At 51.9% G+C, this 26,492-nt stretch overlaps 1 protein-coding gene across 2 annotated transcripts in view; it reads left to right on the top strand.

Moving 5' to 3' along the window:
* Positions 1-26,492, top strand: part of KIF16B (kinesin family member 16B) — a 1,684,060-nt gene that overhangs the window by 526,849 nt on the left and 1,130,719 nt on the right. For both annotated transcript variants that reach the window (XM_085612707.1, XM_085612706.1), the window contains exon 11: positions 14,916-14,981. In XM_085612707.1, coding sequence (XP_085468833.1) covers positions 14,916-14,981 — 66 coding nt within the window. The remainder of the gene's footprint in view (positions 1-14,915; positions 14,982-26,492) is intronic.

The following is a 26,492-nucleotide window of genomic DNA, read 5'->3' as shown; positions in this document are numbered from 1 at the left end:
TGCTCACACTTACTCATCTTCATAGGCCCGTAATCGGAAGCCTTGAACATTCTGTATGAAAGCTAAAGTTCACTGAGCAAAATGTTGTTTAGTATTGTTTGCTTTGCGACAGCTTTGTCAGGGTAGAATCAATAATGGCAGCCTGACTGGGACTTCGGCATGGCAACTTGGGTGATTTTTATTATATAAACGACATCACTCCTTTGTCTAGAGGAGCTTTTCGCTGATACTGCGAGGTCGACCCATTCCACAATTCCAGCCCAGCTGATTTCTGTTTGCCTCCTGTGAAGGATGAAGCCCAGCTCCCCACCAAGACTGGGTTCCCAGTGACACTTACCCACAGGTAAGTGGGGAGTTGATCACCCTACATGGATTCTGGCAGATTCACCCACCATAGGCACACTAGGATAGGTAGTGCTAGGTAGGAGCAAAATATAACATTATTTATATGCTTGCATATATTCTCTTTATATAGCACCATTGTTGAATTGTTCATCTTCACCATTCTCGTAATACTGATCACACTATTCTGTTTCCTTCTATTGATTATAGCAGCACGCTTATTTTACGCAAGAACCATAATGCTTCTATAATTATTGAAACGCTACGTTGTGTATCTCTTGCTGGGGCAGCTGTGCGCTATAAAAATATAAATAACATAACATAACATAACATGCATGAGGTAACAAACAAAAAGGTTCTAGATCTGTTACCACGATTTCCTTGGAGTCAGAGTTGTCATGTGCTGAGGTTGCGCATTCCACCTGTTACCTTACCTAGTTAAGGGTACAGTTGGTGCACTGTGAACTAGCAGGACAAAGGCCAACATATCCTGATGGTGTGCGTGGAATCAGTCTTGTACAGTCTTGACATTTATGTTGTTCAACAAACCGTTTTACTGAGAAAGTGTAAGTCGTACGATAGAGCGTTGTTCCTTACCCAAATCAAATAGGAGCACTGCTCTCCAAGCGTTGCTGCCAAACCGAATTCAGATGAAGTGCTGGCTTTAGACACTACCAGACACTCTTTGCGATGCCCAAAACAGACACTTCTTCTCACTACAGATTCTCCTCAAGACGCCCAGAAAATGTAAATGTCGGAACACTAACTTGTTATATTACTCAGGCGCAAACATGAGACACTTTCCAAAGATCTGGTTTTTGTCAGAAAAAAGCTCTAAGAGTGCAAAGCTGTGACGCTACCTGCGCCTCAGAATTCCAGTGCACCACTCTTTGTGAGCATGCTTATTGGGTTCTCTGAACACTAGCACGAGCACAGAAGCTAGAACACTACCTCTGATTCACTTTCCTGGTGGCCTCTATCTTGGATTATGTCTCTAGCCAGGATCGTGAAGGATTTCTACAGTTAATCAGCTTCCAGTGGGGATAATTTTTTGCTCTGGCTAACTTAGAACTCTTCTTCGACCTAAATTTAATTGAGCTAGTAGCTGCAGTTACATTCTTGAATGACTATCTCTGAGGCTGCAGGGCCACATGGCCTCCTGCATCCTGCCTGTGACACTTGCCCGCTGGCATATGCAGCCTGAAGTTCCAGTAGGCGCAGAATCAGGGAAATCTCTCCGACATGGTCAAGATCTCGGAGGGAGCTGCAAAGGATCTGCAGTGGTAGCTAATGAAACGCGAGTGAGTCAGCGGCAGACACCTCTCCCTTCCTCAACCAGATCTGACAGCAGTGACAGATGCGTCACTCCTTAGATGGGGTGGCCATCTAGGAGAAGTGGAGATCAGAGGCCTCGGGTCTCCCGCAGAATCCGGACTCCACAGCAACTTACTGGAGCTCCGAGCAATCCGGCTAGCATTGAAAGCCTTTCTACCCTCCATGAAAGGAAGGTTTGGGCAGGTGTTCACAAACAACACCACCGCCATGTGGTACTGCAACAAACAAGGCGGGGTAAGGTTGTGGACCCTTTCTCAAGAGGTCCTGTGTCTCTGGACATGGCTGGAACATCAAGGAATATCCCTGGTGGTTCAATACTTGGTGGTTGCTCTGAACGCCAGGGCAGATGAGCTAAACCAAAGAAGCCTAGAGGATCACAAGTGGCGTCTCCATCCGGAGGTGGTGCAAGGTCTCTTTCAGCAGTTGGGAGACGCGTGGTTAGATCTGATCGTTACCGCCAAGAATGCGCAATAGCTGCAGTTTTGAGCCCTGGAGTTTCCAAGGCAGCTCTCTCTCGGACACGCTTTTCGTCTTAGTGGAGCTCAGGCCTCCAGCACATCTTTCCACCCATGCCACTCCTGCACAGAGTTCTCAAGAAGATCAGAAACGACCAGGCCCAAGGCATCCTTGGGACTCCGAACTGGTCTCATGTAGTTTGGTATCCCGAGCTGTTGAGCATGGCCATCAGTCCTCCGATCAGACTGCCTCTTCAGTAGGATCTTCTGTTGCAGCTGCAGGGGAGGGTTTTCTACTCAAACTTGTCAACGCTCCGCCTTTATTCTTGGAGATTGAGATGCAACAGTATCAGCTTTTGACCTTCCTCCAGAAGTCTGCAATATTATTCTGGCAGCCAGGCGTCCCTCTACCAAGTCTGTATATGCCTGCTGTTGGAAAAAGTTTGTGGCATGGTGTGCACAGTAACAGGTTGACCCTCTTTTTGCTTCCTCTCTCTCAGGTCCTTCTTTTTATTCTTTCTCTTGCCCTGCAGGGCTCTGCTCTGGGCACCCTAAAGGGCAGTCTTTCAGCCATCGCCGCCTTTTTGCTGGTGCCAGATCAGCCATCCCTCTTCAAATCCCCTATTGTAAATGGGTCCCTTCGAGCCATTGCACAATTGTCCTCGCAGGCTCCTTACCATCAAGATGACCTTCCTGGTGGCAATAACATCTGCCTGGAGGGTCAGTGATCTTAAAGCTTTGTCATGCGGGCCTCCGTACCCGAAGATCTACCCAGACAAACTGGTTCTTCACACCAGAGCTTCTTTCCTACATTGTATGTTCCGCTACATCCCTCCAATGAAGAGGAGCAACTTCACCTTTTGAACCCAAAAAGAGTATTGTTGTTTTACCTTGACTGTACAAAAGAGTTCTGGATGGACGACCACTCTTTGTGGGGTATGTCGGAGCGAAGAAGGGAAAGGCAGTACAGAAACGGACCATGTCCCAATGAATCATGCTCTGCATTTAAAATCTGCTATGCACTGGCCAGGAAGCAACCCCCAGAAGGCTTGTGTGCTCATTCCACCAGAGCCAAGACTGCAACCCCTGCATTAGCATGCGAACTTCCGGTCCTGGACATCTGCCAGGCTGCAACATAAGTGTATCTGCATACATTTACCAAGCACTCCTGCCTGACCAGTCAGGCCCGTAGGGATGATGGTTGTGCCTGTTCAGTCCTGTAGGACTTCTTAGTGTGAAATTGTTTCAAACACCCACCTCCGGGGAGATATTGCTTGGGTATCTATTCTAAGATAAGGAATCTGCGACTAGACCGCACTGTCTGATGAGCAAGTTACTTAACTTCAGTAATGCCTTATCCAGTGGAGATTCTGTCTAGCTGCAGATTCCTTACCAACCCACCCATCCTGCCCACTGTGTGAATGGGTTTCTAGGGACAGGGATTTCCCCTTTCAGGTCACTAGTTTTCCACACCAGTGGTCAGTGTTCTTCTTGGCTCTGCATTCCTGGCGTGGAAAGTTGCCAAAAGAAACTGATGCCAGCACGCTGGCAGGCGCCTGTATAGGAAAAGCACCCCCCACGCCCCTTCCAGCACAGATGCTGAACAATGCAACTTACCGGTGCGCAGGGGTGCTGCTTACAAAACATTTCCAGATCGAGTCTGACGCCAGGGGGTAATTCTAAGGTAAGGAATCTGTGGCTAGATAGTCTCTATCAGATAACGTGTTACCGAAGGTAAGTAACTTGTTCATCACTGTCAAAAGACAAAATGATTTAGTTTCAGTTCAGTTTACAGTTTTGTATATACATAGCGTATGAGCTAACTTAACAAACCTTTGTAAAACAATTTTAGACATTTGTAGCTCCTGGTATACTGATCAGAGGTCCTTAATATATTGGTGAAACAGTACCCACTTAGTAAGGCAGGAACTGGGCCTCGAAAATAATCTCCTAACTGAAAGAGGCTGTTCATATTAGATGATCAATGACATGGGAACAAGTGATAGTTGAGGAGGACAAAGGTGTGCTTAGTAATTTCTTTAACTGATAGTTTTATGGTGCTTTAGTTGCTGGGATCTGGGGCATGAACATGATTATCAGACGGTAAAAACAAAAGGATCTTTCATTTCTAGATTGCATGAATCTGCCCAGGTTTTGTAGATGACAAAACACTGTATAACAGCACATTACAAACCCCTAGTGTTTAAAAAACAAAAGCAGTCATTTGTTCAGGCTTTCGAAAAACAGGACAGCTCTCTTAGAGATAACTTAGAGTGGTGCCACTCCTATAAGAGTACAACAAAACAGACTAAATTATTTGCAAAGTGGGAAAATATGTGCTCTCTTATGCTTACTTTTTGCTTCAAGAACCCATAATATATTGCAGTTAGATTTCGCCGTACAATCTAGTTCAAGCTTCACTGGTTGGCACTGGTCATATCCGCTGTTTAGGCTTTTTCATAGATTCCCTCCTCTATCAATCTCTATCAATCAAGGCACAAATAGTCACACAAAAGGTCCTGCAATATGATGCGAACTAGGCATGCATTGTAAAAGCAAACCCATACACAGATAGATTACATGCGACAGCATAGGCACATGTCTTGTGATGATGGAGACACTATTCTTTGTGTCCTGCCAGAGTGTCTACCCTGTCATAAAAATCCACCACCATAGCTACAGAATACTTGGTAAAAGACAACAACATGTTCTGTCACATCATCTCCAAACTAATCTACCTTAACCAACCCCTGCTTCAAGACATCAGTTCTGTCAGAAATGGGATCTCTATTGGGCAGTCGGTATTCACCCTGTCCAAATAGGGACCCTCACACTAGTCGGGGTAAGTAAGTTACACAGCTAAGATAACACCTGCTCACACCCCTGGTAGCTTGGCAGGAGCAGTCAGGCTTATCTCAGAGGCACTGTGTAAAGTATTTGTACACACTCACACTCAACAGACAATCGCACTCACACACACACATACTGACACACACTCACTCACACACTCAGTAACACAGTGAAAACACTACAAAAGAGCTCCCCACCAGTTTAGAGAAATAGGCAATATTTATCTGAGTAAAACAAGATCAAAATGAAAAAAGATGCAACATACACAAGTAAAGAATTTTGCTAGAATAGACTTAAAAATAGTTCCTTCAAGTCGATAGCGCCAACCAGGCTAACACAGCATCGTGAACAACACAAATCCAACAGTTCTGTGATACGTGTTAGACAGACCCGCAAAACTGTACCTTTGGAAGTGAGGAGGCCTCTGGGACCTTGCGATAAAATCTGAAGATGAGATGTTGACGACCTGTGTTGGTTCCGAAAGTTGGGCAGAAGTTGTTGAGACCCTGGAGTCACACGCGCTGGGGATCGAGCTCCCCAATGTCGAGGGGTCTGGAGCTCTGGTGTCGGCGGGGCCAGGGCTTCTACATCGTCGCAGTCGATGCGTCGTGTTCTTCACAAGCAGTGACCACGGCTTCGGTGCAGCCAGCGGTTCGATGTCAGTGCTGAGCGTGGTCCTTGCGGACCCGGTGCTGCGAGGTGAGATGCGGCGATGCATGGTGTTCTTCACAAGTGGGGCCCTCAGCGAAGGTACAGGCAGCGGCGTCGAAAATGAGGTCTGAGTCGATGGTACTGTCGTCGGTGCACGAGGGGCTGCAATGTCTTTGAGATGAACCATCATGCTCTTTACGAATAGTGTTCTCCACTTCGGTGCAGGCCACGGCGTCGATGACGGCGTGAAGCGATGTCGTTGAGGCTGGGGCTGCGATATTGCGGTCAATGCTTTGTGCTCCTTGCAAGTGGTGCTCTCGGCTTGGGCGCAGGCAGCAGCTTCGGGTTTGCTGAGTGGTTGTGCTAGAGGTTACAGCACAACCACTCAGTTCCAAGGACCCAGGACTAGTTTTGGCACCACTTGGCAATGAAGGACTCACAGCAGGAGAGTCCCAGTGCTGGTAATAAGATGTGGATGAAGTCCTTTTTTTTTTTTTTTATATATTTTTATTGTTTTTTAACAAAACATCAAAACAATTCAGCAGAGATATCTCAGGCAGCGTCCATCTGCCACAGGTGACAAAGATTACATATGATACAGATAAAGTGATAGCCAGAATACAGTCCCCCCTTAGGACCCGGCGGTCATTATTCCCTCTGGTATGAGATGGCTCGTACATCTCTCAGTGGAGTATAGGCTTAGAAGAGCAGACACCCCCCCATCCCTATCCTGTTTCAAATGCGGGCCTCTGCCTCGTCTCCTTCCATTTCGAAATTGTAATAGCTCAGCCATGGGTGCCAGACTTTCCGAAATTTCCGCGGGCACCCCCTTGCTTTATAGCCCGTTTTTTCAGCTCCCATATACATACCTGACCGCCACTCCTTCAGTGTGGGAGGATCAGGTCTTCCCTAGTATCTGGCTATGTCTCTTTTAGCCACTATAAGACCCAGGTTGCCAAGTAACAGCTGTTACCTAGAAATGTCAACATCCGTATTAATGCCCAATAAAACATATTTGGGGTCATAGGGATTTTTAAGCGTAATACATTGTTTAACTCTTGCACTATCTGCGTCTAGTAACGATGTATCAGCGGGCAATCCCATAGCGTATGAATGAAAGAGCCTCTCTCTATATGGCATCTCAAACACTCCGGCGTCTGTGCCCTACCCATCGCATGCAGTTTCGCCAGGTCGTAGTAGACCCTATGAAGGATTTTAAACTGGACTAGTCAAAATCTGAGCTTAATCGCCACCTCTCTGGAATGCATCAGAGCCATCTCCCAGTCGATGTCTTCCAGTGGACCTACCAGGTCCTCCCACTTGCCCTGGAGTGTCTTTAGTCCGTCAGGCATGTTGTTTATTAGAGTCTTATAAGTCCAGGAGACTGCCTTCTCCTGTATCTCCTCCTGTAATAACCGACCCTCTAACGGGGCGTAGTCTGGGAGTTCTGCAATATCTGCTTTCTGCGTCAGCCATGCATGTTGGAGTTGAACATATTTGTAATGCTGCGTATCGGTCAGATTGTATTCCGTTTGTAGATCTACAAACCTCATAAAAGCGCCCCACCGCGTTATGTCACCCAGGGTAGAGATGCCTATAGCGTCCCACCTCTTAAACCCCTGTAGATTTACAAGCTCGGGCAGGCGCCTACCCTCCCATAGTTGTGTGGATTTCGTCAGCCGTTTGTCCCAACCCATCTCCCACTCGGCCTCCCTCCATGTCGCAAACACTCTCTGCGTTGCGGGTAGAAGGCTACTAATCCCTTGCCCCCATAGATATAATGAAGGTGTGAGCATTTATGAAATTGCAGTCTCTCTAGGTTGTATGTGGGGTGGTCCTGCGGTGCATGTCCCCATTCATTAAGAACCACTAGATGCGCCGCTCTATAGTATGCCCTAATATCTGGTAGAGCAATTCCTCCGTTGTATTGGCTGCGTTGCAGCGTTCTGAGCGACACTCGGGGGTGTCCCCCATCCCACAGCAGGGTGCGCAATTCGGAGTTTATAGCAGTAAAGATTACATCCTGTAATTTATGATGTGTTTTGGAGGACATATAGTAACTTAGGCTGGGTGATCGTTTTAAACATAGCCGGCCTACCGAGCAGTGTCAGTGGGAGGCGCCACCATCGAGCCACGTCCCTCCTAAAATCTGTTGAGACTCGTTGGATGTTATGGGCGAGGCAGCTCATCACGTCTATAGAGATGTAAAGACCCAAATACTGGAAGCCCTCCATGGAAGACATGCCGGTATGGTCTGCACGTCAATGTGTCCTGCTATTGGGTAGAGGACTGACTTTCCCCAGTTTATCTTATATCCCGCCTGTCTGCCGTACTCTTTAGTCACTGTCAGAATAATTGGGAGTGTCTTGTCCGTGTTAGTAACATACAAGAGAATATAATCGGCATAGAGGGAGATGCATTCGTCAGAAAGTTGACCCGCGGGGTCCTGGAACCCCGTAACGTCTGGGTGGGTTCTAATCAGACACGCAAGAGGCTCTAGGACAAGCGAGAAGAGCAAGGGAGACAACGGGCATCCCTGCCTAGTTCCTCTTTGGATGGAGAACTCAGCCGATTTGACATCATTAACTCATACTCAGCCCTGGGGTTAGTGTATAAAATATCGACCCACGCTCGGAAATTGTGCCCAAAGCCCAGTTTTGAGAGAACCCGCCTCATAAAGGGCCAAAGTACAGTATCAAATGCCTTTTCGGCGTCAAGCGATAGCAGCAAATGAGGGACAGCACTTCCTGTAGTTGCATCCAGCCAGTTTGCTAGTCTACATAGATTGAAACATTTAGCGCGTTTGGGCATAAAGCCCGATTGGTCCTTGTGTACCAGGGATGCTATGACTGTCAAAAGGCACGTGGCCAGTATGGAGGCCAATATCTTAGTTTCAACATTAAGGAGCGAAATTAGCCCATAAGAGCTGCAGCTCTCGGGGGGGGTTTACCCGGTTGCGGTATGACTACAATTGTGGCTTGACAGAGGTCTAGTGGGAGTGATCCCTCCTCTTTTGCCGCTAAAAGAGAGTTTAGGAGGCGGGGAGGAAGAATATCGCTGTTTTGCTTAAAAAATTCCCCCCGAGAGTCCATTCGGCCCTGGGGTTTTCCCTGACTTCTGCTTAGCAATGGTGGCCGTAACTTCTTCTAAGATAATATCCTCGTCTAAAACCTCCGTGTCTGCCATTTGCAAAGTGGGCATGTCTATCCCGGCGAGGTAATTGTCTATTGTACGTTTGTTCGTTGCCGAACGAGCCGAGTATAGCTTGGCATAATAATTTGCGAATGCATCCGCAATTGCGGGGGGTGTCGTGTCTCCCCCTCTTCAATTCTGTCCACCCAGTTCATGTCCCGGTCTTTCCGACTTAACCAGGCTAGGAGCCGGCCGCCCTGTCCCCGTTTTCGTACAGTCTGTGGTGGGTGGCCAGAATTTGCATGCAAACCTCCCCCTCCGCTAGGGCCCGGAATTCCCTGCGCGTGATCTCCAATTGTCTAATCATCTCCACCTCGTTGTTTAAGGGAGATTCTCTTTTTGAGTTCTAACAATTTGCTCTCCAGACCTTGTATTTGTAGAGTTTCCTCTCTATGCTTACAGGCAATTACATCTTGTAGCATCCCTCTGAGCACCGCCTTATAAGCCTCCCAAAGCGTGGCCTCAGAGGATACAGACCCCCTCGTTGTCCTGAAAAAATAGCATAGTCTCTACAGCAATGGTCTCCGCTACGCGTTCATCACGCAGCTCCCAGGCGTCCAGTCTCCAGTCCGATTTGAGCCTATGCTCCCTACCCCCCACCTGCAGCTGTAGTGGAGAGTGATCTGAGATGCCTCGTGCTAGGTAATCTGTAGCCAAGATAACTTGGATTTCCCCTGCCGGCGCAAAAAGATAGTCGAGCCAGGAGATGGACTTATGAACGCCGGAAAAAAACGAATAACTACGGTCGAGGGGATGGTGCCGGTGCCAGAGATCCATCAGGCCCAAGGAGCATACAAAATCTGCCTGTGGTGTAGGCGTCCGAGTGCCCATCGCCTGAGTGGACCGGTCAACGAGGGGATTAATCAGATCATTGAAGTCACCCCCAATATATGGGTAGAGGAGTCCAAATCTAACAGTATCTGAGCCACGGAGTGTAGTGTCTGGGATTGCAAGCGCGGCTGGGCATAGACACTGATTAGTGTGAAGTCCCTCTGACCCCGGGTGCCTTGGACCGCTGCGTATGTACCCCCAGGGTCAACCCATGTTTTAACTATGTGGAAGGGTCGGGTATTCCTAATGAGGACCGCCACCCCTCGGGCACCGGGGGAGAAGCCCGCGTGGGCAAGTGTTGTGTATGCCCCTCGTCCTAAGAATGCACAGTGGGTACCTCGGAGATGAGTCTCTTGTAAGAGGACCACATCAGGCTTGAGCAGTTTGGTATATCTATTCACCAACCCACTCATAATCTTACTCCCCAGGCCGTTGACATTCCATGTCAACACAGTGTATGGTATGTCACTCATCCCATGTGTGGTTTGTGTGCTGCACCAACGGATTGTATCCTAGCTGTGTTGTCTCTAACCAGTTGTAGCTGAGACTGCCGCAAGAGATAGCCTGCTGCATGTAACTATAAATAATCTGAGAACAAAAACACCCCGCCCAGCCCCCCCAAAGCCCACATCCCATAACTCCTCCTGCCCCATGTAACCCAAAGAACTCCCCGACTCCCACCCTGCCCCACTCTCCCCCTCGCCCCACATCCTCACGAAACCCATACTCAACCCTGCAATCACCAAAATAACGAGCATAGGTGTCCATTGAGGTGTCTGTCGCGCCCACTCTTCCCCTCCCTTCTAACCCCAACTAACAACCAAAACTGCAAAGGATATGTCTCTAGTCCAGGAATATGATTCACACAGTTTCTTCTTTAACACAGACAAGTCTGGGGGGGTGGCCCCTTCGCTGGTGTTATATCGCTGGTTAGTTCCTCTGCCACGCCCACGGGTTACTTATCTTCGCCACTCTGATGCTGCTGTTGTGGATGGTCTGGCTCCACTTCCTGGCCCGTTGTCCCCGTTCCCTTGGCCTGGTGGATAGCCATGAGTAGGGGGTGTTCACCATCAGTGTCCTCTGGGGAGTTCTGGTCCGATTGGTCAGCATGAGTGCTGTCGCCATGAGTTGAATCTCCATTGGCAGCCCGTGTCCCCCCCCCCCCCCCCCCCCCGGGTCACTCCTCGGGGGTGTCTCCTTCCACCTATATGGTGTTCCTGGTTGTGCCGTCCCTGAGTGTCTCAAGCTTCTTGCTGTAAGACGCCATCTCTGTTTCCCTCCCCGTGGTCTGAGCTCCCATCTCGGGGGCGGGGCTCCCGAATGCGATGCGATGCGGTGCCACTAGCCTTCAGTCCGAACCGCGGGCGTTCTTCAGTCCAGGCCCAGGCGTCTTCAGGTGTCTGGAAGAACTCTGTAGAGTCTTGGAATATCACCTTGAGCTTGGCTGGGAAGAGGAGCATGTGTTGAATGTTCATGGACCGGAGATTGACCTTCTCTGCATCAAAGGATCTCGCAGTTTCTGTACCTCCCTCGAGTAATCTGGAAAGATCATGACCCTGGAATTGGCTAGCTTGAGTTCCCCAAGTTTCCGCACTTCTCATAAGATAGCATCACGGTCTTGATAGTTTAAGAAGCAAGCAATTAACGGGCGGGGTGAAGCTCCGGGTGGAGGTCTCACAGCCAGCATCCTATGTGCCCGTTCGATGAGAAAGCAGGAAGAGAACTGAGCCCCCAGGAGAGCATCTCGCAATCACGTCATCATAAAGGTGATGGGGTCATTGTTCTCCTGTCCTTCAGGGATTCCAACAAAGCGGAGGTTGTTTCTCCGTGCCCTGCTCTCCGCATCATCTACTTTCCACACGAGCTCCCTCATAGTAGCCTGTAGTTCTTTGATATCGCCCCTGGAGGTATGCGTTGTGTTTTCTATTTCGGATATACGCGCTTCAGTTTGTGTGACGCGATCCGCAATGTTGCGAACATCTTGTCGGAGAAGGGTCACTTCAGATCGTATCTCTGCCATTTTGCTTAATAGCTTCTGTCGAGGCCTGGATTGCCTGAAGAATGGCAACGTTGCCTGGCTCGCTCGCGGTGGCACCCTCAGGTTCAGATTGTGCAGGGAGCACCTTAATATATTTGTCCATTTTCCCTTGACGGTGGAGCTTGGGATCCTTGTCTTTAGCCATCATCAAGGCTGAGGGGGATGACAGTCACCTCGTCAGGGGGGGGAGAAAGCACCAAAGATGAAGGTCGCAAGCGTGTGAACCAGTCAATACTGCACGAAATGGCTCCTGGACTGCAAGCATGGAACACCCCTCTAGCACCGCAAACTCAGAGTCCACCTGCCTGTGTCGTCTTCCCGGGTCACAGCCGAAAAGGGCACTCTCTGCAAAAGGATTAATGTTCAGGGAGGGCTACTCAGTGCCCATTGCCCAGACACAACCACCGGGAATGGGATCCTGGTCAGGGCGAGGTCTTTGGCCCCCAAATTTAGGTGTGCCACACGATCGCCCCCGCAGTTGCATGTCGGGCGTGTGTCTCTACAGCAGAAGTCAAGCTGCCAGTAGTGCGCTGTCACTACAGCGCGATCATGCTCCTCTGGCTCAAGTTCCCAGCGGCAGCATCCACCACCGTCTTCTCCCTCCCGCCTGTAACCCCAGAGGCAGTCAGGCGCTGACTCCAGGAGTCTCAGTACGGGGCCAAGAGGGTCTCGCTATCTGGTTGGCGGGCGGGGCTCAAGCCACCCCAGCACTCAGGACTTAAGGGCAGCCTCCCCCCTCTGCAGCAAGCCAGGGGGCACAGGATGGGGAGAGCCCGCTCAGTGGGTGGCTCCTCAGCCAAGAGGGGCGGCCGTTTCAGTCGTCCTCGCTCCTGGTGGGACCTCGGGGCACCCTCCCTTTTAAAGAGGAGTTCATTGTGGCACTTATGCACGGCTACAACGGGGACAGGATCTGCAGCTCTCCTCGCTGTTCCGCTGGTTCCCAGCACGCGTCGGCATTAGCGCTCTGCCTGGCAGTGTGTGCAGCGGGTGTCTACGGTCCTGCGATCTAGATTCCCACCTCCTGATTATCGAGACAGCACTTATCACTCTGGTTCAGTCTGGGGGAGGCACTCGACTCCATCGTCTCGCTACGGGGAGGTGGCAGAATGTCAATCACCCACAGCGACGTTGCGCCATTTTTTCCCCGTTCTTCCTTTACTGGCTGCCCTTCCGATGTAGGCTCTCAGCGCCTCCCCATTAGCAGCGCCGGCTCCCGTGCAGCAGCCGGCGGGTGTTTACGGGAGGTCCCCAGCTATAAGTGGGTTCTGCTCCTCATTACACGGGCGACCCACCGCAGATCTCTAAGCAGCAGTCTCGGCTGGAGATTACACAGCTATCTGGTCCTGTCGGCCATCTTGCCAGCCGTGGCTCTTCTCCACTTCAAAGCCACCTTCACCAGCCCGGCCACACGAGCCATCACGAAAGTGGCTCCTGTCGCGTGCCTGGTGTGTCAGGGGTGGGTAGCGGTCGAGGCGAGCTGTATACAGTGGCTCAGAGAATAGGAATGGTGTCATGATCTGTGTCGGGCAGCCGGAGCTCTGGCAGATGCAGCTAATCGGCCATGCTGCTGGCCACGCCCCCCTGGATGAAGCCTTTGATATCCGTGAGTCTTCCAACAGGCGGCAAGCTCAACTCAAGCCCTTGGAGAAACTTTGAAAGTAGGATGTAGAAAGCAAAGTCCAATCTTACCCGGGTGTTTTTTTAAATTTCCAACTACTTCTCGACACACGGGGTTTGCACTCTCCCCACCGCCTCCTCCTACGTCCTCCTGACCCAGCCCGCCACTCGGCTCCGTACCTGTGAGAGCCACACCCCTCCTGAGGTGTGGCTGGGCGATAAACGGGGTAGATGGCCTCCGGGCTCTCCTTCTCTCTCCCGACCTCCGCTACACCCGTCAGCACTCCTCGCGTCCTCTTCTCTGCTTCTTTCGGATCGTCCTCTCTCACCAGCGTTTTCTCCCTTGATTTCCGCTTTCCGTCCTTCCTCTCCGCTTCTTCTGTCAGGCCCTCGCGATGTGATTGGTTCCATCCAGTCGACGTCTCCTCTCGGGGCGTGGCTTGTCGAAGAGTCCCATAACTTAAAGGAGCAGGATGCCGGATCGGGGTTTTCCTCCATCCATACGGTGTTGTCGTCGATGTCCTCGTTCATGGGCTGTAAGGTAAACATATCTGGGCAGTCAAGGGGGGGGGGCCCACCACTCTTCATGGGTCCTGCACTCCTTTGGAGGCATGGTGGAAAAGCCGGCATCCGCCTGTTGACACAGAGTAAATGTGTAATATAATAATTATACTTAAGGAGGTTTGACAACTGTATTTTGTAATATATAAGAATAAAGATATATGTGCTAAATATAATTTGTGAAAGTTTTTCTAATTGGTTAAAAATTGATCAGAGCATCTGAAATGAACAAATCAGTAGCTTTGTACTTTTTTTGCGGCTTGAACCAGAAAGAATGTCTAAGAAGCTTAAAAATAATGGTAACATATAAAGACTTCAGCTCTTATTACGAAAGGTGTATATCTACTCTCCGCGGTAACTCTGGGTGGAATTTTGCCACTCTCCATCCTGCGTTGCCAGTGTCTCTGTCTAGTAATGCAGGGTTCGCAGATTCTCGACCTGATATTTCCAAGTCCAAAGACATCGGGTCTGGTTTTACCAGGTGCAGATCTGCACCAGGTAAAACTGCTGAAGGGATAGGGGCTGAGGGCAGAAGCACAGCCTGGACCCTATTTGAGCCCTGCAGCACAACATTATATTCTATGAATCTTGATCACTGACTTATTAACTGAAATGACTGGGCTAGTAGACCTACTGAGACTGTCTATATGTGATTTTCGAGAGAGATGAAACAACTATGTGTATTAATTTGTGTGTATGGATGCATGTATGTGTGTGTATGTGTATAATATATATTATGCATCATCACTGCAATGCTTGGTTTCTGGATAATTAGTCTGTGAATGCTGTGGATGGGTTTGGTTCTTGATGTTTCCTTTAGTTTCCCCTTTTTTTTTTTTTTTTTTTTTAAATCTATGAAGGCTAGAGAAATATGGTACTAATAATGCAAGTAAAATGTTTCATACTTGTATTGCCATTAGCAAGTTTACTTGAAAATATTAGCACAAAATAAAAGCTATCGGTGTAGTTTCGGTTTATGCGTATCTGTTACTCTTAATGTGTTACCCAATCTAATGACCTTATGTTCTGGTTTTGTGTTTTAGATTGCCCTGTTAGATTCTCCTACAGCTTTAAGCATGGAAGAAAAACTACAGCAGAATGAAGCACGAGTAAGTAATGTTTATCAATGTCCCTTAATACCATGCTCACAAGACAAACTTCATCTATGTCTGTTACAATGGTTTAAAGGTACTTGGGCGCCTCAAGAAGAAACAATTTTGTTAGTTGAATCCTGGATTAATGTGCTCTCTGCATTAACAGGGTTTACAGGGTGGAGTAATATTGGCGATGCTAGCTGGAAAACATTCTGAGCCAGAACGATATATTGCCACTCGCTGACTTACGGGCTGAATTTTTATTTACATAAAAGCCAGTTCTACAGATACTTGTAACTGCCTCACACCCTTAGCCTATACTTCAATGAGGCACCGCCACCCCCAGAGTCAATCCCTTTGTAGCTAATATGACAACAGATAGATATGACAGTAAGGTCTCTTAGGGAAAAGTTTTGAAAAAGAGTTTTTCATTAGTGTTCATATAAAAGTGTATTATCTAGTAAGGCGTTAAAGGGGCGTGGCTTGGCAGCCGACGGGCATGGACGCGTGAGCGACGAGCTCCGCATCCAGCCCAGCCATTAATCCTGCATCGAGAGTCCCCCCGGCGATCTGAAGCTCCCGGAGGGCTTCCCCTGCCACCTTGGGACCCCTGGAGTAGTCGGGCGGAGTGGAGCGCGGCGCAGAGGGCTGGCGCGGTGCCGGCGACACGGCGGAGGCGGGCGGCCGTCGGCCATGTTGGGCGGCCTGTGAAGGGACGGGCGGCAGCGGCCCACAGTGCCTGAGGAGCTGGCCGGAAGTGCGGCCGAATGGGCTGCGGGCACCGGAAGTGCCGGTCTTGCCCTAGCGACCGGTGGAGCGCCGCAGAATCCGCCTTCTATGCGGGGCCCGGGATTGGGAACCCCGCAACACCCTGAGCTAGCGGCGGTGGCCGCACTGCGGCGAGGCGGCGACACAGCGGACGGCACTGGGCTTGTGCCGGGAGCGGAGGGCCTGGAGCTGGAGTGGAGGCAGTGGGCCCCGCGTGTTTGGCGGACAAGCGAGGTGGGTGACCGGCGCTGCGAACTCCTCGAAGGTGGTGGCTTGGCTGGCCACAGGCGGCGGACTCGAGGGCCTGGCTGTTGGATGGTGCCCGCCTTGGTGCGATAGCCCCAGAGTTCCCCGGAGGACAGCGGTGGGGGTCGGACGGTGCTCCCAGCCACAGCGGTGATGATGGCATTGGAGAGTGCTGGGGGCCGCTCCCGTCAGGGCACCCAGTGAGAGGCAGGAGTGCGCCGGAGCCCTTGTTGTCCGGAGGCAAGGGGGAGCAGGTCCCTGAAGCCGGCGAGGGGGCGCACTTGCCGCAGATTTGGTGAGCGGGCCTGGAGGCCGATTGGGGAGGGCCTCCCTGACGAGCTGCCTGGCTGGAAGAATGGGCAAGCCGCGACTCAGGCTGGGGGGGAACCCAGCGGAGTCGGCGGGAGACTCTACCGGTGGCCGAATGGGCGGCACCAGCGCCGACTCTGTGGCGGGCCTGCAGCAGCGACAGCTCGACCAAATCCTGCAGGCCATAGCGGACACAAACTGCGCTGCAAACTGATATCGCTCAGGTGTCCTCGGATCTGGGGCTGCTCCGGGCGGACCACAGGAAGCTGGTGGACAGGGTCAAGACATCGGAGGACAGGATGGACCTGGTAGAGCCAGCACAGAAGGTATTGGAGGGTCAGACAGCGGATCTCCTACGGCCGGTGGTGATTCTGGAAAAGAGGGCCGAGGATGCTGAAGGGCGCAACCGCCGCAATAACATTCGCGTAGTCGGGCTGCCTGAAAAGATTGAAGGGGGAGATATGCTAACCTATCTGGAAACCTGGCTACAGGAGGTGGTGGCGCCCGAGGGACTTACACGGTTTTTCACCTTGGAGAGGGCGCATAGGGTTCCGGCCCGTCCCCCGGACCCGGGCCGCCCGCCCCGGCCGGTGGTGGCCCGCCTGCTGCATTACAAGGACCGGGATATCATCCTTCAGAGGGCCAGAACTTCGGCACCCTACCAGGTGGAGAACGCTCGGGTTTCTATTTACCCGGATTACCCCATGGAGGTCCAACGCAGACGTACCTCATTCCAGGCGGTGAAGAGGGCGCTGCGGGAAGAGGGGCTGCAATACTCTTTGTTGTTCCCGGCCCGCCTCCGAGTTGTGCTGGATGGGGCGACTTCCTTCTTCACTGACCCCGCGGCAGCCTGGAGTTGGCTGGAGTCGGCCCGGACCCGAGCGGCGGCGCATGCTGCTGGGGAGGGGCCGCAGGGTACCCCGGCGAAGGCCCGTCGCAACAGACGCAACAAGGTGAGGGCAGCGGGGGCCCGATCGCCGGGTGCGTCCCAGACGGCTCTGGAGAGGCGAGCTGCACTGCGGGCGGTCTCTGTGATTTCCGGGGCCACGGCCTCCCAGCCCAGCGAGGATTCGGGCTCCAGGAAGGGCACAGAGGACTCCCACTCGGACGGTGCTGTCGACGAAGCGGAGGTGCTGCCGGATGTTACCCCGGGGACGGCAGATGAACTGTTGGACGCTTGAAGGTTTGGGGAGTGCTCGGGCCATGAACTGAGGGACATGGGCAGGGAGGACCGGGTACATGGGGAGAGGGAGGCCGGGCCGGGTTTGGTGGGGCTTGGTGAGGGACCGATGCCTGATGGGGCCCACGGATGGAGATTGAGGGGTCCTGGGGGGGGAGCGGGGGAGCCGGCAGGGAGTGGAACGCTGGGGGAGGATTGGCGGAATCTGGGCGTGGATGCTCTGGGGAGGACTGCCGTCAAACCCGTCAGGCGTAGAGCCACCACCTCAACCTCACGGACATAGTGAGACTCTGGTGGCTACCAGAGTGTTTGGTTTCTGTTTGGGGTAGTATTTGGATGGGTGACTGTGGTTTAGAACCTGTTCTGGGGATGGGTGGGGAATCGGGGAGTTGGGGTGTTCTGGGGTTTCAGGGGGTTGTCAGTGTGCCTTGGAGGGGTGGGACGGGATGGTTAGTTCGGCGATGGGATGGGGACCCCCCCTGAATTGAGAATTATGACTTGGAACGTGAGGGGGCTCACCTCCATGGTGAAGAGACATAAAGTCCACGCCTACTTAGTGCGGAGAGGGGTTCAGGTAGCCTTCCTTCAAGAGACCCACTTAGACAGAGAGGAGGGGAAGGCATTGCAGAGGCGCTGGCGGGGTCAATTGTACTATACAACCTTCTCGAGGATTGCCCGGGGGGCCCTGATCTGGGTGAGAGCAGGTGTCCCTTTTCAACCCTTGATGACGTTGGTAGACCCAGAGGGCAGGTTTGTGGCAGTGCAGGGGCGGCTGGACGGGAGGGACTTGAGCATGTGCAGTGTATATGCCCCTAATATGGACCAGGCTGCGTTCTTCTCCAGGCTGTCGGGGCAGTTGGTGGCGTATCTGACGGGGCCGGTGGTGTTGGGGGGGGATTTTAACTCAGTGACTGATGTGGAGCTGGATAGGTCCCACCCACCCCTGGCGCAGTCGGTGGTGCGTCGGGTGGCCAATAGCCGACGTAGCTGGCAGGCTACTTGGGGTCTGGTAGACACTTGGCGTACTCATCACCCGCTGGACAGGGATTACTCCTTCTATTCTGCCCCTCACGAGCTGTATGTCCGATTGGATGGTATACTGTGTTCCCCAGACGTCCAATCGCTGATGCGGCATAGCGAATATCTAGCTAAAACTCTCTCGGACCATAACCCCTGTATGGGGGTGCTGCAGTGGTCCAGGCAGCGGCAAGTTATTCCCACGTGGCGTCTTAACCCCCTGCTTCTGGAGGACCCGGTCTTCCGGGATGAGGTTAGTGACTGCATAAAACAATATTTTGAGCGGAACTCGGGTACGACGGTAAGCCGGGCGACGGAATGGGACGCGTTTAAGGTGGTTGTTCGGGGGGTTTGTATATCGTCCACAGCCGGAGTGCGGAAGACTTTATTGAAGGAGGTTGATGGGGCGGAGGCCCTGCTGCGGGCGGCTGAACGGGCGCATCAGGCGGGAAACGGTGAGTTGGCTGCTGTTGCCGAGGCACGTGAGGGTGTGGCGGTGCAGGTGGAGAAACTCCGCTGTTTTGACCATAAAAGCTACTTAATGCGAGCGCACGCGGAACGGGATAAGGTGGGATCCCTTCTGGCGTGGTTGGCGAACCCGGCGGCCCGGGGGGAACCGATACTTTCCCTGGTTGAAGCGGGGGGTGCCCCGGTTTATTCCCAGATGGGGATAAATCAGCGGTTTGCCAGATATTATGCTGGGCTGTACGATAGCACTATGGAGGGGGAGCCTGAAGACCTAGCGGGCTTCTTACTGGAGGCCCGCCTTCCTCGACTGGACCCGGAGATTGGGCAAGATCTCGGGGGTGCCATTTCGCTGGGCGAGATTCGTGCGGCGATTAGGCACATGGCCCATCGGAAAACCCCGGGAGCGGATGGGTTGCCTGTCGAGTTCTTTGCGGCGTTCCCGGATCTGTTAGCGCCGCAGCTGCAGGTCCTATACAGCGAGGCCTGGCGGCGTGGGTGCTTGCCCGCCTCTGCTCGAGAGGCGATTGTGATACCCTTATTAAAGCCTGGAGGGGAGGCCGACGCGCGTACGGCGTATCGGCCGCTCTCCATGCTGACGGTGGACTATAAAATATTGAGTAAGATACTGGCGTCGCGCCTTTTGAGTCATATGACCGCCTTAATCCACCCGGATCAGGCGGGCTTTATTCCTCGACGCAGCACGGCCACATCTGTGCGACGGTTGTTGCGAGTGATGGAAATGGACCGGGAAGTTTTCCCGGAAGCCTGCACGCTGTCGGTCGACATAGAAAAGGCCTTCGATAGTGTGGAATGGCCTTACTTATACCGAGTGCTGCGGGAGTTCGGCTTGGGGGAGGACTTCGTACGCTGGACCACGTTGCTTTATAGCGATGCTACGGCCCGAGTGAAGACGGGGGCCACCATATCGGCCTCCTACCATGTACGGAGGGGGACAAGGCAGGGGTGTTCCCTCTCCCCCCTGTTGTTTGCCCTGGCCATCGAACCGTTGGCGGCTCATGCCCGACGAGGGGGTGCTTATGTGGGATTTCCCTGCGGGAGGATACACACTATATCTCCCTATATGCAGATGATCTGCTGATGTTCTTGGCGGATGCGGAGAGTGCGCTGGACGGAGCGGTTGCCCTCTTGGAGGATTTTGGTCGGCTGTCTGGGCTTAAGGTCAACTGGGGTAAGACGTGTTTGTTCCTGTTGTCGCAGGGGGGACGACCCCTGCGGGCGTTGGGCCGTATCCGGTGGGAAAGCAGCTGCCTCCGTTATCTGGGGGTTAACATTTACCACACCCAGACTGATTTGCTGGAGGGGAATGTTGGTAGGGCACTTCGAGGCCTACGGGGTAGCATGGGGTTTTGGAGTACGCTCCCACTCTCGTGTGCTGGAAGGGTGGCGCTGCTGAAAATGGTGGTGCTGCCACGGCTTCTTTACTATTTTCGCACCCTTCCTATATGGATCCCGGCATCGTTTTTCGCGAGGCTGCGGGTATTAGCAACAGGCTTCATTTGGGGCTCGGGAAGGCGTCGAGTGGCGCTGACCACCTTGCGGCGGCCAAGGGCAGAGGGGGGCTTGGCGGCGCCGGATTTTGAGTGGTACTACTTGGCGGCCCAGCTCCAATGGCTCACACAGGCGGTGGCCAGGGAGTACAGGGGCCCGGAGGGCCCTCAGGGCAGACTAATACCGCGACATGTGCTGGCCTTTATAGTCCTCCACCAGAGATTAGACCTCGCCCAGCTCACGTTGGAGGAACGTACCCTCCGGTTATGCTGGAACAGATGCCAGAGGAGGGCCGCCATAGTCCACCCCTATGCCCCGGAGATCCCCCTGGGGATGTGTACGGCGTTCCCGCATGGGGGAGATTGGTCGGGGTTAGCGGTCTGGGAGGAACTGGGGCTACAGATGGTGGGGGACTTATTTAGAGAGGGAGTACTGCTACCTTTCCAGGACTTGCAGGACTCTTATGGGCTCCCGCGGGGAGACTTCCTGCTTCATGCGGCCCTGGTGGCGAGCCTCCAGAGGCATTGGAACATGGGGCTTTCGGAACCGCCGACTGCCGCGGGTTGCCAATATGTAGTGATGGCGGCGGGGACGACTAAGGCCATCACTTGCCTCTATCACCGGCTGTCGACGGAGAGACTCCTCCCCCTGGGCGCTCTGAGGGAAAAGTGGGAAGCGGACCTTGGAAAAGAGATCCCTGAGTCCACGTGGTCCACGCTGGTGCGGAGAGCCTGGAAGGGAACGAGGAATGCCCGGTTCCAGTTAGTCCAGTTTTTTACATTACACAGGGCATACCTGACGCCGGCCAAGATACTGCGATACTTCGGGGGAGCGCACTCTCAGTGTCCGCGGTGCGGGGTGGACGGTGCGGACTTTCGGCACATGTTTTGGTCCTGTACGCAGTTGGGCGACTACTGGGAAGCAGTGGTGGATTGTTTGAACCAGGTAACTGATCGCTCCATTGCCCCGGATATGGGGACCTGTTTGTTGCTTTGGTTCCCCCACACTCGCCGCACGAAGGTTACTAGCAAATTTTATGATCTGGGGTTGATAATGGCCAAGAGGGAACTGACTCTGCACTGGAACTCCCGGGGGGGACCTAACTTCCTGCGCTGGAGATCGGCGTTGGCGCGTTGGGCGGGGGCTGAGGGCTCGCTCCGGGTGCAACTGGCCCTCCGGAGAGATGACGAAAAGGCGCTGGCGACGGCCCGGGCATGGGAAGCGTTGGTGGTAGACCTTCAGGGGTTGATGTCTGAGGCTGGGGCTGAGGAGAGCGGGTCTGACGGGCAGGAGGTGGTGGGGAGCGGGGAGTAGAAGAGGCGAGACGGTGGGCTCTGACCGCCTACACATTTGGCTGGGCTAGCTGGAAGGTTCTGTTTGTTTAGGGAGAGGCTGGGCTCCTGTATTTTATTGTCTAGGGAGGGGGGGCACGTCGAAAGAGGGAACGGGGTAGGGGACGGGGGCACACTGACAGGGGGTGGGGGTGGGGGAGGGGGGGTAGGGGACTGGGTGGGAAGGTTGAGCCGTCTTCAGGAGAGTCGGGGATGCTGATACATGTGTGGTATTTCCTGGGCGGGTGGGGGTGGTGAGATGATTGTTGCCTTGTTGAGTTGGAAAACAATAAAAAATGTTTCAACAAAAAAAAAATCTAGTAAGGCGTTAAAGCTCTCAAATGTATTTCATATTTAGTCAGTACATAATATGCACATTATTTCATAGCCCCCAAAATATATCAAAGTACTTATAAGGCCACAACGATATATGTGTATTGCCCTAAGATAAATGTTTCTATTGTTTAGGTGCCCAGTGCCAGATGGTAAAAATCAGGCTGGTGCAAAATCAGAATGCAGTTTGTGGAGTAATTCCTTGAACCTTGCATCGTATACAAAAGATCCTACTTGTGCCTTCCTAAGAGTGAGTGATAATTCTCTATTTCACTATGGGGAGACTGCAGCCCCCCATAGTGAAAAACCGGAAAACAGAGGGGATGGTTCATTAATATTTTTCAACGGGTTTACTGACAGCAGAGTCCATGGTATTTCATCATTTATGCCACGTTTGTCAGTACGTAGTTTGAAGTTTCAGGGTTGTTCTTTATTCAGTAGTCTTTTTTTGCATACTTGGCCCTTTATGTAGTATTTCTAGAATTAGCCATGGCATATCTTAGGAAGTGTGTTTAACTTGGTTGCTGTTAGTTGGCATAAGAGCAAGCTTTTATATTCTTTGATCCTGGCTCTCATTGGTCTTGTAGTCATGCCTGTATATATCCAGTAACGTGGGCTTTGGACGAGGTATACACAGTTTCTGGAGTTGCAATTAGAATGTCCACGTAATTTCCACTTTTGGAGTAGATCGAGGTCAATGTCTTTCATTGTTTCAATGAGGTGAGAGATGCTCAAGTCACTGCAAGGATAGTTCCCACTGATTTTTGGTAATTCCCAGATTGTTGCAGTCGCTTCCGTCTTGTAGAGTTTATTGGTCTGGTGTGAATCATTGAGTCTCTTAGATTACTGGATCGCTTGAAACCGAATAGGGGTTTTGCTAAATTCAGCATTCCAGTGTTTATAATACTCCATTTCAGAGGGAGTCTTCGATGAAGTTTCCAGTAATATTTTATTCCTGGCATGTCTCCTAGCATTGTGCATTAACTTGATAATTCTTCCTCAGTTTGTTATATAAATCTTCAGCCGGAAAGCCATAATCGTCTAGTCCAGCGGTTTGCAACCTTTTCTATAGTAAGAACTACTTATGTTCCATAAAAATCATCCCAAGTTACTAATTTTATTAGAATTTTAATACTGACCACATCAGATAAGTTTACATGTATGTCCCAAATATACACATTTCAATTTTTGTATACATATTACTTCAGGGAAGCAATCACTTCTAACTTAGTAGGCCGGGCTGCGCACAGGAGAGATACTTATTGGTAGCTGAAGAGCTACTGGTAGCTAAAGAGCTACTCTTTGGAGAAACCTGGTCTAGTCTGTTGCAATTCCTGCATATTTGCAAGATTTGTCTGTATGATAAATTGTTCCTTGTGCACATTTATTTAACTCAAAGGATACATTTGGTCTGAGTTGCTATTATTTATAGCACAGGAATTCAAATCCTCTACCAACCCACAATTGGAGTACCGTTAACCAAGGCTCTTTTTGTCCCTCTTTGATTCTTGGATACATTATGGTTCAGAGAAATTTGGGAAGCACTGGTATAGATTATATACTTTTGTTGGAAAAGTATCTGTGAGGCTTGCACATATAACATGTCACATGTGTCCATCACTGGGAACCAAACACCCTAGTGTAGCGCCTGACTCTTGGAGGGTAGCGTTGCAGAGCAGGCTAAGGCTTACTCAAGGGAGGTGGTGTGGGCTAGGAATCGCCATTACAGGTACGCAGAAATAACACTCAATAATTGATTGTGCAGTCTGTACTTTGCTTTATAAAAGTAAGAGTACATTTATTAAACACACACACTACTTAATACTATGCACCAATTTACAAATATACATAAGCTGTTGGAATTGCTTTGTGATATTGCATAACATCTCCAACCCTCCCGCAGGGGGGTTGGGGTCTAGTACCACCACTCCCATGTATGCACATCATCTTGCCCCCTAATGCAGTGGGTTGACACAACCTGGAGTGAGGGCCTTGCCAACTGGCACCATCCCAGTGGCGACCCACCTCATCATCTCAACAAGCATTACAAATAGATACACCTGCCCTGGGGACACATAACCCTGACTGAGCATCTCATACTGACCAGACATTATGCACCTCTACATCTTGTGACTAACTGTCTGGGTTGTTCCTCCCCCAAAGCAGTAGCAAGAATACATGTTTGGGCATGACTTCAAATGAGGTACTTATCATAGATGATAATTATAATGCATTTCAATTAAAGCCCCTACAAGGCATCATAGTTGAATCACAGGGATAAGCATATACAGCCAGACACCCTAGCAGGAATGTCTGGCAACAAAACCCCACTTGGCTTATGATTTCACCTTATACAGGTATTTCACATAACACATGTGGCTTTCAGTCCCTCTGAAAGAAATAACATTGGTAACTGCACTTCTCATGCAATTGCACCTCTTCACCTCCAGGGGATGCCCTCTTCCAGACATCTGCAAATCAGACCTTCATAACTAGGTGCAGTCCTTAACGCACCCCCAGCTGCAGAGCAAAAGTTCCAGCCTCAGAATGCTTGGATTGCTGGCTGAGCCCATGAGGGGTTATTCTTTACAAGTCCCCAGAGACTTAGGGGGGACTTTCTTCCTTTGTGCTGGGGAAGACTGCGTTGCTCCTGCAGCTCCCCCTGCACCCTGTCACACATTTGGCGGTGACTCTGTCCTCCTGGGGCCACCACGAACCGAGGAAAAGCTACTTTCCCTTGCAGGTCGGTCCGGGCCTGCAAGGCATTATGGGGCGCTTCCTTCATTCTCAGTGAATATCCTAGCAGCGGCTCCCCCGCTGAGCGAGGAGAGCCACGCTGTGGGCCTTTGGCCGTGTGTTCGTATTGTCCTCATCAGCACCATCACCAGGGCCTGGGGTTGGGGGTCTTGGGCCCCCGAACTTTTCTTCGAGGGGGGCGCGGTGGTGCTCCCCCTCCCCGGTTGTCACTGGGGGCCAGGGTGGGCTCCTGGCACCCCTTATGGGCACGTTCACGGGAGCGTGATGGCGCTCCCTGGCTTTACTTCTTCTGGGGGCAGCCCCTGGGACCTGACCCACCCCGGGGGCACAGCTAAGACCGGAGCCCCACGCGCTTCGTCGTCGGTCCCAGGAGAGGTCAAAGGTCGCCCACCTTCTGGGTGGCATATCTCAGCCACCAGGCACCCGATTATCATCATTTTGGCCTCTTCTTGCTCCTGGTGGCGCTCTGCATCCACTGGGAGCACTTTCTTTCACCCTCTTGATCTCCAGGAGGGTGAATGCAGCAGGGAGCAGTCTTCACTGGCTCCTTGCTCCAGCCTTTCTCCTGGCTCTCTTCCTGGGCCTCTCTTCTCCTTGCGCAAAGGCCGAAGCTTCTGGTCACTTGTCCTGGGCTCCCCTTTTGGCGAAAGTCAGGGTCCTGGACCAGTCTGGAGGTTCTTCCTTTCAGCTGCCCATGGTGCCATGCACTAGCACCAGTCGTCCTCAGCAGACCACACTCCAGAGAGAGCTCCTCTTCCTGTTCAAACTCTTTTAAAAAATGGGGAAGGGGCTGGCAGGAAGTCTGTTTGCCCTATCAAACAGCGACACATCACTTCTCTGCCCCTACTCCCTCCTTCCTGCCCAGTTCTCTGGGTTTGTTCAAAATGGCGGCGTCCTGGGGTCTCATGCCACATGGTCTCTGTGAGCCCCTTCCCCCTCGCTTCCTTCTCTCCAATGCAGCTTGGTGCCTGGCACCAGGTGTCAGGTGCTGATGTATGAACCTGTAGCTCCACCCATCTTCTCTTCTTGGAGTGGAGGCCTTCGCCCTTGGAGGGCGTCGTGCAGGGCTGGGCCTCTGAGGCCACAGCTTGGGGAGGAAGGTCATTAATTCAGCCTGGCAGGGTGAGCCCAAGCCAGGCCCTGGTTATGAGCTGACTCCGAGAAATGACATTTCTGGATGACCCAAAAGCAGTACAAATATGACTTTGGACTCTGCAGAATACTTCTTCTCACATAAGTTACAGTGGACTTTAGTGCGTGTCTGGAATTTGTAGGCCAGAGGAAAGCTAAACTAGCCCATGTGCTCCCCATCCTCATAGGAGAGTAATGGAGTGAGAACATTAAAAGCACACTGACATTCCCTCAAATGTTTCTTCCCATTGTAGAAGGCTTATTCCATGTCACCACCCAGTTCTGCATAAGTCCTGCCACACCATTCAATTTATAGCTGCTCCTGGGCTGCGCACGCCAGGAATCTCCCCTGCGCAGCCCTTGCACTTGTGCACACACATGTACACACGTGTCTGCATGTAACCAGCCCAGTGCCCCTTACTCTGGCTGCAGCGCAGCTGCCTACTCGCGCCATGGGGACACCAGTAAAATACACAT

Source organism: Triturus cristatus, chromosome 6 (genome assembly GCF_964204655.1).
Source record: "Triturus cristatus chromosome 6, aTriCri1.1, whole genome shotgun sequence".
NCBI classification, from domain to species: Eukaryota; Metazoa; Chordata; class Amphibia; order Caudata; family Salamandridae; genus Triturus; species Triturus cristatus.
This window is presented reverse-complemented; position numbering and strand designations above follow the sequence as displayed.